The sequence below is a fragment of the Drosophila persimilis genome, unplaced genomic scaffold (assembly GCF_003286085.1).
Source record: "Drosophila persimilis strain 14011-0111.01,24,50 unplaced genomic scaffold, DperRS2 tig00000191-arrow-pilon, whole genome shotgun sequence".
NCBI lineage: Eukaryota > Metazoa > Arthropoda > Insecta > Diptera > Drosophilidae > Drosophila > Drosophila persimilis.
The window spans coordinates 7,760,393-7,774,273 of record NW_020825298.1 but is presented as its reverse complement, the minus strand read 5'-3'; the positions used below and the strand labels follow the sequence as shown (position 1 = coordinate 7,774,273).

At 45.1% G+C, this 13,881-nt stretch overlaps 1 protein-coding gene across 1 annotated transcript; it reads left to right on the top strand.

The window, feature by feature from the left end:
• The first annotated feature begins 35 nt into the window (after positions 1 to 35).
• On the top strand, positions 36 to 2,891 carry LOC6588897 (protein sister of odd and bowel). The gene is made up of 2 exons (XM_026988603.1): positions 36 to 2,087; positions 2,184 to 2,891. The coding sequence occupies exons 1-2, from the start codon at positions 736 to 738 to the stop codon at positions 2,632 to 2,634; spliced, it is 1,803 nt and encodes a 600-aa protein (XP_026844404.1). The 5' UTR covers positions 36 to 735; the 3' UTR covers positions 2,635 to 2,891.
• Positions 2,892 to 13,881: the final 10,990 nt, after the last annotated feature.

Here is a 13,881-nt window from a genome sequence, read left to right as displayed (position 1 = left end):
AAAAAGAAGAAACAGAAACAGATAAGGAAGACGCAAAAGAAGAAGAAGAGCGGATAAAGAAGAGAACCAACAATCAAAGCAAACAAAAATCGAGTTAGATCCGTGTGCGTATCGGAAATTGCGGAAGTGTAGTGCCCAAAAAAAGAAAACGGAAGCCGGCTAGTAAACGATAACAAACCAACTACCCAGCCACCCAACCACCCACCCACCTACTACTCTCTCTTCCTATCTGCTCTGGTGGCAAATCACCTATGAATTAACGCGTGTGCCAGTCTCCAGTCTCCAGCATTCAAGCATCATTCCATCAGTCCGAAAGCGTGCCTGTGTCTACCGCCAATTTGTTGCTGCCTCCTCGTCGACCTGCATGCTCTTGGCCCGGCTAAAAAAACTGGCCCCCAGAAGACAGACTCTGTGCATTTTGGGCTGTTTTTTTTGTTGCTGTGGTTGGCCAACGTCAAATTCGATTTTTATGACTTTTGAAAGCGTGACTAAGACGTGATTTATGATGGCGTGTGGTTTTTAATATTCATGTGGACGCGCGCGCTCTTCCCCAGCTCCAGCTCCAGCACCGATCCGATCTCCATCTCCATCTGCAGCCCCAGCTCCGAGGAACCTGCGTAGGTGCGCCAAACAATAAAAAAAAGGGTTGCATCTTTTTGCAGCAACAGCAAGAAGCCCACGGGGCACAGACTCCACCGATATCCAGCTGTGTGTGTGCGTGGATTCGACTTTTTTATGGATGCAGTTAAGCATTTGAGTGCTGCTGCTGCCGCTGCTGCTGCGGCAGCAGAGAAGAGCTGCAACAGCGATATGCAGGAGAGCAGTGCAACATCTGTGGAGGCGGCAGTCAATGAATTGGTGGAACTAGAGGGCAGTGCCACGGCCACAGCCACATCCAAGGGACACAGTGGCTGCCCCAAGGAATCCCCCACGACTGGGAAAGACTCCAACAACAAATCCGACAAAAGCCACAGCAATTCCAGCCCCAACAAATCTGCGCCTGCCACAAAATCCAGCAATGCCGCAATGGCGGCTGCCACCGCTGCCACAGCCGCGGCGGCCACCAATGACCTTGCAGCGGCGGCTGCAGTGGTGCTCTCTTTACAGGGCACGATGGTGAGCAGCCTTCAGCAGGCGGCCCTCCTTCCGGCCAATTCCGCGGCGGCGGCAGCCCTCAATCTCCAGGCTCTAGAATCCTACTTGGCCCTGCAGCGGCTCACCGGCAAATCGGATGTCTTTCGATTCAGCAACAATCAGAACAGCAACAACAACACTGGGGCTGGGAGCAGCAACAGCAGCAGCATTGGCAGCAGCAGCTGCCACAACGAGGCAGAGACCAGCAGCAGCAGCACTCTTCCGAGTCTCATAGACATCGCCAGCATTGAGCTCAAGTCAAGCTGCTCATCGAGCTCCTCAGTGGGGTCTGCTGTTCCGCCCAGCAATGCAGCCGCAACCGGCAACACCTCCTCCTCCTCCCCCGGCAGTGGCAGCAACAGCACCTCTAACAACAACAACAATAGCAGCAGCAACAGCCACACTTCATGTGCCACCAAGTGCCTGCCACTGCCTTCGATTGGAACTGTGAGTGCTGCTGTGGCAGCAGCTGCTGCCGCCGCTGCGGCCGCGGCCAATCAACAAGCGGCCCTCGACTGTGCAACAGCCGCAGAGCTGGCCGCCGAGTGCGATCTGCCCCTGCTTGATGGAGAGGATGCGCTGTCCTTCGAGGCCGGGGATCTCGACAGCAGCTATGGCAGCTTCATCTTCAATCCCACGACCTTTGGCCAGGCGGAAGCGGACACCTCGCTGCACTCCCTACAGGCCACCATGTACCAGGACAAGATGAGTGTGATGGGGGGAGGATCGATGGCCGGAGGTGGGGCCGTGGAGGAGGGGGCCAGCTCCACGGCAGCGGCAGCAGCGGCCGCACAGCGATCCAAGAAGCAGTTCATCTGCAAGTTCTGCAATCGACAGTTCACCAAGTCGTACAACCTACTGATCCATGAACGGACCCACACAGACGAGCGACCCTATTCGTGTGATATCTGTGGCAAGGCCTTCAGGCGGCAAGATCATCTAAGGGACCATAGGTAGGTACACCATGTCCACTGCTAGAATACAAGTATAGGGGAAAACATCCAGCTTTAGCATCTATTCCCATCTTTGAATCTCTTTCGCCCTCACAGATACATCCACTCGAAAGAGAAGCCCTTCAAGTGCGCCGAATGTGGCAAGGGGTTCTGTCAGTCCCGCACTCTGGCCGTCCACAAGATCCTGCACATGGAGGAGTCGCCGCACAAGTGCCCCGTGTGCAACAGATCGTTCAACCAGCGCTCCAACCTGAAGACCCACCTCCTCACCCACACGGATATCAAACCCTACAACTGCGCCTCCTGCGGCAAGGTCTTTCGCCGCAACTGCGATCTCCGGCGGCACAGTCTCACCCACAATCTCTCCGCCACGGGCGGTGTGGGTGGCAATCTGAGTGATCTATTCGGCCCCGGCCCCGGCCCCCTTGGCTCCAGCTCTAGTTCCGATCTGGGTATGGGTCTGGCTCTACCTTTGGTTGGCGCAGCGGGCGGCTCCTCAGCCACTTCCTCCTCCTCATCAAGGGATCTGGTGGCCGTCAGCGATTGATCCAACTCCACTCTCAGAGCATATCCCACTCACTTTTAAGATAATCTCATTTGCAGCTCTCATGACACACGAGTCCCTCCACGAAGTCCCCCCACAGCTAACAGCATTTAACTTACAGTTAGTTTAGCCGTAAGACAGGTTTAAGCCACGGATATTTGTGACGTAAGCTTAGCAGCAAAGTTTGACTTTATAAGGAACTACTCGATATCGATACTATTACTATATGTCTAGTGCTTAAGCGAAATTGTGAACTCTTATTGTACAATCGAATAAATGATAATAGATGAAAAGTAAAATTACAAGGAATGGTTTATTTTTTTTTATGGATCTGCAACTAAACTTCTCAGAGTTTGCATTGAATGATGTAATAATGATGTTATTGAAGGAAGATTGCTCTTTCCAGACTATATACGAATAAGGGAATTGAAGGATACAACAAGAAAAAGTCCTGAAATGGATAAATTTGAAACAATTTCATGGTCTGTATAAAACCCCATAAGATCTCACAGTCTTCCTTACGGGCTGTTCAAAATTCTTTTTTCAGATACCGATAACATCCTTTCGGTGCGTAAAACTGTTCCACTTCAATCTGGAAAGTTCTCTGAATCGAAAATGAGAAATTCCTTGAAATTTAGTTGGAAAATTCTCATGGTTTACCCACCCATACCCATACTGCAACTCCTAAGTATTCCTATTCCTATTCCTACTCCAAACGCACTTCATTGGACGGACTCCTCTTATGATTCCTCTGTTGTAGCTACACTATTTACCCACTTGTAGAAAACTAAAATCAAATATTTGTACCGATGTTTATCACTCAAGTGCCAACAAGGGCAATTAATGTACCATTAAAGGTGTACACCGAACACCAAACACCGAACACCAAACACCGAACACTGAACACCGTATACTCGTACCGATCTCCACACAACAAGCCTTTGACAACAAACGACAACGACAACGACATCAAACAAGAATGACAACCAACAACCAGGGCGAGACAATGCGACGCGTCGTCGATGACTACTTTTCCCACCAGTTTTTCACCAGTTTGAGGATGGAGGGGAGCACCAGCTATGTGTGTCTATCGGTGTGGGAGGATACTTTGGTACCACTCTCCTGGTTACCTTCCTTTTTTTCCATTCATTGTCATTATCTCGGTCTTAAGTCAAACAATGTTGAACAAGGCGAGCGACAAGCATGTAGGGCAGGCGCTATCAACTGATTTGACCACCCACGATTCCTGTCCCTATACCGATGGAGATCCTATCTGGAGAGGAGAACACAATTTCCCATGGAGTACTCGTATATCCCTACACTGTTAGGTGTGTCCGTTAAAAGTCTTTGGAAATTTTATAGCAAAAAGTGGGCTGTCCGGCCAAGAACAAGGGTGGAGCTCCAGCAACAGCAACAGCACCAACCATCGAGACAGATGGTCGTCCGGCCATCCGTTCGGACTGCCACAAAGTTTACAATTTTTATTATCGACTACAAAAAGATGCGGCCATAACGACACATACAACAGTTCAAAAGCAAAACGCCGACCCGGGGTCCAGTCGGAGTCGCAGTCGCAGTCGCAGGTCCAGTTCCACTTTCAGAGTCCAGCCCCCCTTTCCAGACCTCGTTCCGTTCTTCTTTTAAGGCCACGTTTGTCAATCGTTAAACGGATCAATGTAAAGCCGCCTGCAATGTTGTCTCTGCTGCACTGCTGCATTTCCTGTGCTCCAGCTACAGCTACAGCTACAGCCAAACCAATTACAACGATCAAACAACAATTATGGTAAGCGAAGAGACCAAGACCAAGACCAAGACCTAGAGCCCATAGTACGTTCAACATTTTCAACACGATCTGCCTGCTGCTCTCTGCAAATATTTGCGCGGATATTGTTCTATTCAATGGAGGAGGAGAAACATCTACATCTACCCATTAGGTTGGGCCTTAAACAGAGTTTCAGAGATGAGCAGAGCAGAGTCTCTAAAGTCGAAAGCCAGAATGGAGCGTCTCTGCGAATTGCCAGCAATTTCACACTTTATGCGCGACGGCTTCATTTCCACAGGGAGAGTGCGCAGTGCGTCCACTCTAGAGACTAGTCTGACGTCCGACGTCCTCCGTCCTCCATCCTCCATCCTCCGACCTCCTTCTTCCTGCCTTGCTCCTCTCTGTCAGGGCGGCGCGTGCGGGCGAGGCGGATGTTTAAACGCTTTCGAGGCAACATTTTCAGCGGACTCGTATTGATGGGAAAATTATGAAATTCATTGTTTGTGTTTGACTAATAATTATGACAGCAAACGCATTGTCGTCATAAAACCAAAGGGACAGCCCGTAGATGGTCCCGCGGTTCGGTTTTCGGTATGGGGTTTGTTCGTTTTCGGTTGTTTTTTTTTTGGGTGGGGGAGGGGGGAAGGGGGCTCCGCACTAAATTCGCTTTGAGGCACCGAAAAGCTGACTAACTCTAATAAGCCCATCAGCAGCAACAACACCCGACAGTCGACAGCCGCTTCGATCTGCAACACTTACAGGAAGGAGAACAACAACCAAACAACCAAACAACCAAACACCCAACAATGTAGTTGTCTAGTGTCGAGGCGTGGCAGCCAGCTCTGGGGCTCTGAAGCTCTGCAGTTCCGAGATTCTTTGAAGTCGGAATCCCATTGGGGATCTTTGGTCAAGGTGTTTGTTGGCAAAAGAGAGCGAGAGAGAGAGAAATATTTTGTTGCGTTTCCCGGAACCAACGCAACGCAACGCAAAGCAAAGCAAAGCAAAAAGCGGAACGTTCTCGTTGTCGCCGGTTGTTTGGTCGTTGATTTTCTTTTCTTCTTTATTTTGTGTCTTTCTTTCTTTCTTTCTTGTTTTTGGGGTGAATGTGAATGTAAATGTCATGGCTGTCGGTTGGTTGTTGCCTTCGGGTTATTTGGCCATTTCGGCACTCTGGCCAGTTAGTTGTCGGCACCATTTGCTTTATGATTTGATGTATGCCCCAACCAATAACTCGGAGCGGGTTATCGGCACCTCAATGGGAACGAATCCATGTTTGCACAGCGCTGATGCATGCCCCGTACACGAGTAGATCGCCCATCCATCCATCCCATCCATCCCATCCATCCATGCAGCCGCCGGCGTCCCAAAGTTCTGGGTCGGACCATCCTCTGGCGGAGCGTAAATTTCTGTGGCGTTCTTCTGCCTAATTAGGTGCCATATCGTAAAGGTTTTGCAGACATATTTGTTGCCTCTTGGAGGAGCCATTGAGAGATTTAGCTAAGAGGTGAAGTGAGGTTGAGTGTCGAATAGAGGACAGAGATGTGAGGGAGTTAAAATAGGAGAAAGGTTTACGATAGATGTGTATTGGATACATCGAAAGTATTCTCTATCTTCAACCACTTCCTGTCCTTCCAATTGCCTGGAAAGTATTCTATAGTTTTCCTCTCCCTATTATCCGAATTCTCCCCTGAAAAAAAAAGCACCCATTCAGTCATCACAGCTCTCTCTAGGAATGCAGTGTCCCCATCCCCAATTCTAGGCTCCGTCACGCTTCAAAGCCCTCGTCAGCCGCCGCAAGATCATAAACCATGGAAAACTCAATTTCTGGAAACGCCAAGACTGCTGCTGCCAGCGAAGAGGTCTTTGTGCCAATGTCATCATACAGAAGAAAAGCTGCCGAAAATCGTGCAAGTGAATAGATAGAGCTTGCTTATCTCGCATCGCATCGGGTCTATGGAGAAGCCGCACTCGCACTCCCCACAGCGGACAGCCAGAGGACTGAGGACTGAGGACTGAGGAGGAATTGCGTCCCAAGTGGTTATTAGATTTTATTGGATGGGACACTTTTGCCGACGGCTGGGCAGGCAGGCCCCAAACAGAGTTGGGAGTTAGCTCTCACGTTGCGGCAGAGTACTGACGCATGGCATATCCATACCCCACAATCCACACACACACACAAATATGCCCTTGCGCCTTGATGTTGCACCGTTTGTCGGTTGTTGGATTTTATTGCAGGCAGGCGCAAATGCAAACAAATGCTATATATACGTATACGTACGTATACGAGCTATAATCGTACATATATTTAGAGTTGTTGTACGCCCTAGAGTACTCGTATAATTGACAATCATCAGTGCAATCATCCGTTCGTCTGCACTCTCTCTCTAGAGAACGTCTGCCACTCTCTCCCTCTCTGAGTGTTTGCACAGGGCTTGTTTGACAAGTTCGCGGCACGTAGCACGGAGCAGTCGCCGCATCGAGTTGTGTACTACACATAATCATCAAACAGAAACGGCAACAGAGCCCACAACAGAACCCATCCAACAGAACTTAGAGAGCGAACGGTGAGAGAGAATGTTCGCACCAGATAATGGTATGGTATGGGCTTATCTCCCTCCCCTCCCAACCCAACCATCATCCCTCCCAACTGTAGGAGGGTTATATGACTTTTCGGAAACCCGATAAGCTCCATAAGTTCCATGGATAGCCATTACTCTCTGCCTCCATGGCACTGGTAGTACTCCCCAAGCTTCGAAGCTAATTGACGACGCGGTTAAATTAAAACGAAATCATTTGCAAGCACAACACTCCAACCCATAGCTCCTCCCCATTCCAAAAAAAGAGTACCTTCTGGTACCCCGTTCCACGGAGAGAGCCCCAAGTACGTGTCCCCCCAGTACGTGGGTACTACCTAGGCGGCAGTCGGCGATGATTAGAACCAAAACAATCAAACACAAAACACATCAAAGAGCACCGGGCCCGGTGCCGTCAATTTGTCATTAACGTAATATACTGACAAGATTGCTTTGCACGGATATGGTCGGACGTCGAACGGCTAACGTGTCCAACCCCCTTCTACCCGCCATATACGGTACGGTGCGATACGGTACGGGGGGGTATTTGTCGACAAATATAGAGTTTAGCGTCTGTCAAGGTGTTGTAATACTGTTACTTACTCGCAGGCCCCCCTCGCTGGGGCAGTTATAAATTTCCGTTTTAACGAAAAAATGTGACATATTTTCAGGTATTTGTTGTTCTTGCCTCTCTGAGTGTTTCTGATGTATGTACGTAACTCCTCCGATCTGTGTGTATATAAGGATTAGCAATGTGTGGGATTTTTCCTTATACGAGAAGAAAGAGTGTACTCAAAGTCGTTCTATTCTGTTCTATTTGAACAAGTGATTAATGGCCCATTAGTGAAATCTTTCGGATTTTCAGAGTATTGCATCTAGAGCGGCGGTATGGGTCTTTCAAGTGAAATGAAAGAAGAAATCTACTAGGAAATATGGTAATGTACATGTTTACGACTACCTTTCACATACTCCTTGATAATGTGTCAATCAGAATTCCCTTCCATTCTATTGGAATGGAAAGCCCCCCTTCATTCAGATGTAATCCGACATTTGTGACATTATTGGCGCTCACTTAATGGTTAATTAGGTCTCTGTCTGTGTCTGTGTCAACGATTAACACACCCAATACGAGTAACAGAGTGCAATCCAACAGATGAATGTGTGAGAGAAAGAAGAGTTAGAGGCCCAATTGCCAGCTCTAAGCCGATGGCCGACCTGCGATAATCCCAAGGAGAGAGATGAATGGTTCCCTTGCCAGTTTAGAGAGTTCCTTTCGAAACCCAACAGATGCAACAGACCTCATCCACAATTATGGTTATATAAGCCGTTTTGTGTTCAAAGATCAACGATGCATATAACCAGGAAAACGACAATATATCCGGCACCCGGCAACCGGTACCATCCCATCAGAGATCCCTTCTGTCTGGTCTGGCTGCCGTTGACAGTTCCAAGGGGCGGCCTTTAAAGTGCTCTCATGCTATAGATAGATATATTTCACGCTTATCAGCATTCTGACAAGTTTTCAGATCCGATCCCTACTACCCCAGAAACAGGGGTACAAATTGCTGCTTCTCTTTCGGTATCCGTATCCGTATTTTTGTTGTTTATTAGCTTAATAATTTGTGCCCACTTCGCACCCCATTTGCAGGTCTAAACCCTCGAATATACCCCCATCCCTTCTATAGGTCTAAGCCTTGGAATATCCCCTGAACGGACAGGGTGCTGGTGCTGGTGGTGGATGTTTAATGAACTTCTGTTGGGCGTGGCATGGTGTAGATTACAAGCGAAACAGTTGCTACTAATGGGGGAATGTTCCGGGGGTTGATTGTTCTGGGAATGGGATGGCAAAAGATGGGAGTAGATGCTATGCTATGGTATGGCATGGGCCACCATGCTGTGATAATTGAATCAACATTGAGGCGGGCCAAAGCGCGTTAATGTTTGAAGTTCGTTTTGATTGCCGTTTATCCCGGGCACGTTAGGGGTTTCCCATAGCGATCTATATCGTACCTTCGTTATCTCTATGGCCAACGGGGGCGTCACAACTCGATTTGAATCATGACTCTTTGTTTTGTTCGGTTTTTTGCATATCTGAAATGGAAATCTGACTTGTGAAATCTGATTTTGTAGTTCAAAAACCATTGAAATTTTAGAATAAACAGATAGCACTTTGCAGCACAGCTTAGATTGAACAATCACAGCTGTAAGTATACCAATATACCAAAAGTTGATTTTAAATGAAGTGAAACCTATGAAGAGGCTATATCGAGTTGTGCTTATGCTTTACTTAAATCCAAATGTATCTAAGCATGTGCTTAAAGTCCGCAAATCCATGACACAAAATATCGTACCAGCTTGGTCCACATACAGTAATTAATTCGTTAGTTTCGTCTTCTTTTGGCCAACAAAAAGAGAGAAGCGTGAAAAATGTTGTATATCAAGCGGCTGGGCTTCCTCCCAGTCGTGTCCCGAATTCCCCGATCTCTTGCTGGAGATTGATGGGCCCAACACGCGACTTCTTTGTACCAATAAATTCCCAGCAAAATTCAGACACAAAAGAGACAAATTCTTGGCCCAGAGATAAGGTCACAAAACACCAGAAAATCACACAGAAGAAGAAGTGTGGAAAAGAATAATCATCAATGGGGAATCTGTGGACCTGGAACTGGAACTGGGACTGGGACTCCACTCCGTCTCCATACGTCCGTCTGTCCGTCTGTCCGCCTGTCTCCTCTTCCGGTTGGACATTTGACAGTTGCTGCCATAAATAAGCGTACAATGATTTTGTATAAACAAATTAGAAATCACACAACGAAAAATTGACCACAGATCGGGTATCTGTGAGTGCGGGATATGTTGCGGGAGTGGAGAGTGTGTGCGTGAGTTTACTTTACAGATGATAACAAAGTTGAAACAATAAACATTTTTCTCGCACAACAAAACACACAAATCCACTTAGCCACGCGCGCGCGTCTCTAGAAAGAAAGCCTCCGAAGAAGAGACCACCCGAAACCCAAGCGAAAGAAGAACGTTTCAAAGACATTACGACCACTGGATACCTCCGTCATGAAGATGTATGTTATAAGATTTAAGCGGAAAATCACTAAAAAAAAAAAATACTATGGCACATCAATACTGCATAAGAGCACCTGGAATAGTTCAGTACATATCTAAAATATTTCGAATATCAAGATCGGTACCTCTAAATGGTGTAGTCTCTCTTCCCTGGTGCATACCCTTCGCTCCGACAATCACAGGGTAACCCAAAATTCCACATGACTGAAAAAGAGTTAGAGTAGAGGGGCATGGTGGTGCGGTGGTGCAATGCGTTGCGTTGGTGGTTCGCTGGCGTCATACTCGTATAACCAATGCGAAACAGACGGCAATTTATTGATGAGTTTATTGCAACCACCACTCGGCGAAAGAGGATGGACGGAGGGTCGAAATCTCCTCTACTCTCCTCTTCCTTCGAATGAGAATCAGAATGATGCTCGATGATGTCTATGTCGTCGCTTGAGCATCAGCATCATCATCATCATCAGTGGATTCTTTGTGTTGGTACCTTGCAGAGAATGGAGTCTGAAGACTGAAGACTGGGGACTGGCGTACAATTTGTAAATTTCGTTTTATGACAACGCGCGCCACGTAAAATAAAACCATCTTCGGGTCCATGTGTCGCCCAAAAGCCAAACCAAAACCCAAACCAAATCCGAAAACCCAGAAGAGAGGAAAACAGAAATGCTAATTTAAAAAATTATGAGTTTCGTTCGCTTTTGGTCACACCTTAAAAATGTGAGCAGAGACAAGCAACGAGCTAACTTGATTTGAGTTGAGTCGAGTCTCAGGCGAAGAGATACAGATACAGATACAGTCCGGGGTTCCGACTTGGCATTTTTTTTTTGGGCTGAGCGGAGATCTTCTTCTGGCGTATACGGTAGGTACAGCTCTAACTGTTATTTATCGTTAGACAAGACAAGCGGCAAGCTGCCGCTGTTTTCGAGTGGCCTGGCCCCTCCTCGTATCCCTCCATGTATCCCCCCTGCATCATCTGCCGCTGGGACAACGATATTTGTGTGATATTTATAACGAATATTTATGGCCAGACGAAGTTTGTTTTTGTCTGTGACGAGGTTATAACCAAAAATTTAACAAAAAGCCACAAACGAAGCCATGCCGAAAGAGGGGGCCGAAGCTTTTAATACCCTTCTACATGTCTATAAGACATACTCCATTTTTTCGATAACAAGAAGTTTTGGAGCAACGACATAATTTTGAATCATTAAGACATCGATAATAATATGTAATGACAGAAGGATATTTTTTCAATACATTGCAAACATCTTGTTAAGTTCATAATACCCTCTGAAAACTTATCTAAAATCAGCAAAATTTAACAATATTTAAATATTGTAGATTAATGGAGAATATTGCACTGAAATTGAGATTTATAAGAGATGTTGGGATACTTATACAGCCATTTGCCGTTAATCTAAAGTTAGACTCAACTCTGAGTTATATCTGTATTACCAAAGCACCACTCGAAAGCACATAAATCACTACATTCATATGTAGAATGATAATAATGATTTAAAACCAGTTTCTGGCTTTGAAGAACCATTTTATATCTATCTAATTTTTTTTTGGTAATTTCACCTACTTTTTAATTGAAAAGTCGATATCGATACGATTGTAAAGGCTCTAGAAAATTCCCGGAACAGCTTGAGAGCTTCAGAAATAAGTATCAAATGAATTCATATTTGAAATGCACATAAAATAACAATCAAACAGAGATAATACATAATACATACAGATAATACCGTCTGTTGTCGAACCAAATCAAAATTACATATTTATTACATTATTTTTAACCTGGAAATATACATCTTTAGGGACTATAGAATACTCTTATTTCAATTCAGAACTCAAGCAACTCAAAGCTCGAATGTCAATTTTTTACGCTGATCATTTAATATAGATAATATACGTGTATATATAAGATGCTGTCAACGCAAAAACATTTTAATTGGGAAAGGTTATGGTATAATTTTGATAACATGAGTATTATGAAGTAAACAATCTCATAATTAATACATATCTTCGACATAGATATAAGTGAATCCATTTCCACTACAGAAGCGATTCATGATGAGATGCCGCTCAGACTGACTTGCTGATCAGCGATTGGTAATCGACTGACTGATCCCTTGACAAATCACTTCTCCGTCACATTTTCTTTATCGATATACTCCGACTGCAGACGACTCCAGAGGATAGCCTTTCAGAAAGTCATTGCTACCGTAAAACCATGTTTATTTCGATACCACTTAATATTTTGTGCATCTTTGATATAGCTTCAAACTTTCCCTCTTATCTTTATCGACTATCCTTTATTGGTACGAGCTCTTATACATATTCCAAGCCGATTTTTTTGCCGACATCCATTTCCGAATGCATTTTCCAAATTCTCATCGAATTGTAGAAGAATAACTAATGAAAGCACAATAAGTTTCCACAAAATATGTATGTGCCTGGGAGGAAGTTTCTTATTCATTGTTGGCAGCTCTAGAATCGATTTACAACTGAATGAACAATGGGATTGTGCATCCAATGCGGAACTGAAAGTTAATTGAATAAATAAATACTAGAATTATGCTTCCAATGCACTCAATCGAAAGATTACTGCCCCCGACAGCTGATAGCCATTGGAAATGCATTTGAAACCCACATATCACGAGTAAAATCAATGCTTTACTATACAATATGTATTAAACTTCCAGGAAATTACGAAATAATGATTTTCAAAAAATTATGGAAGATTCATTCATTCAAGAATTATATAGATTATTGGATTAGATTATTATTTTCCATTTATTTTATAGAACAAATTATATTAAAATGTTTAGATCTCTACATATGTATATATTTCTGATTTTTAGAACATCACAGCTTCAGCCGATTCTTAGGCATCTACCAAAAATATCCATCCTTTGACAATCATTTCCAGTTGTAATCCAGTTAGGACTCCAGCCCGAATCCGAATCATACGTTCCGTACGACGAACTTAAGATAAAAAACAGTATCCCAAAGAATAGGATTAACTTATAGATGGTGCTCATGCTGCTCTATAAATAAATATAGCTTCCTATTTGTCTCAGCAATGATTTCCAACTGAAGGCGCGTTCGTTCCCTTCGCGTTCAGAAACCAGAGTGAGATTACACTGAATGACCCCAGATAGCTTTTGGAAATTAAATATATTACATACTCGTATCAATCAATGAACCGATAAGAGATTTTATATAATCGATCAATAAATAATAATTATTTCTTTGCGAGTACTAAAAAATACATATGTATGTATTTTGCACAACAAGTTTTCTTGTCGTTTCACAGGGCGCAAAAGATCGTCAGATCTTTCTCTAATGAGGGAATATTCATCAATCGATTGCTTGCAGCCCTTTATTCAATAAGACGGTACGTTTGTGAGTATTAGGACAGTTTGGTCCACCTCAGTTTGCTTCCAATCGATCTCCATGGAACCTGCACGCTATCGAATCCTGAATCGAATATCGTACATCAATTCATTCAATAGGCGGCGCTGAGTTTGTGAGTGAGTGTTAAAGGCGAATAATTTTTGGAGTGCATTGCAGAGTTGTTGTTGCTGTTTGGTCTTTTGCCGAAAATATGATTTAACTAAATTATTACCTGGAGCACACCTTAAAGTAATACAAAAGGCACCACCACCACCATGGGCACCACCACCATGAGCACCACCACCAGCAGAAAACCACCAGCAACAGCCGGCAACAACAATAAAGGAAACGCTTAATTCTGCATTGTCTTTCGAGGGGGCTCTGGGACACCGGGATCTGGGACTGACTGCGGCTCGAAAGCAGACTAAACCGAACCGAAACCGA

Excerpts from the sequence above, each read along its gene's own strand:
- LOC6588897 (XM_026988603.1), top strand. The coding sequence starts at position 736 with ATGGATGCAGTTAAGCATTTGAGTGCTGCTGCTGCCGCTGCTGCTGCG. Across the intron at positions 2,088-2,183 it reads GATCATCTAAGGGACCATAG|ATACATCCACTCGAAAGAGA; the intron begins GTAGGTACACCA and ends TCGCCCTCACAG.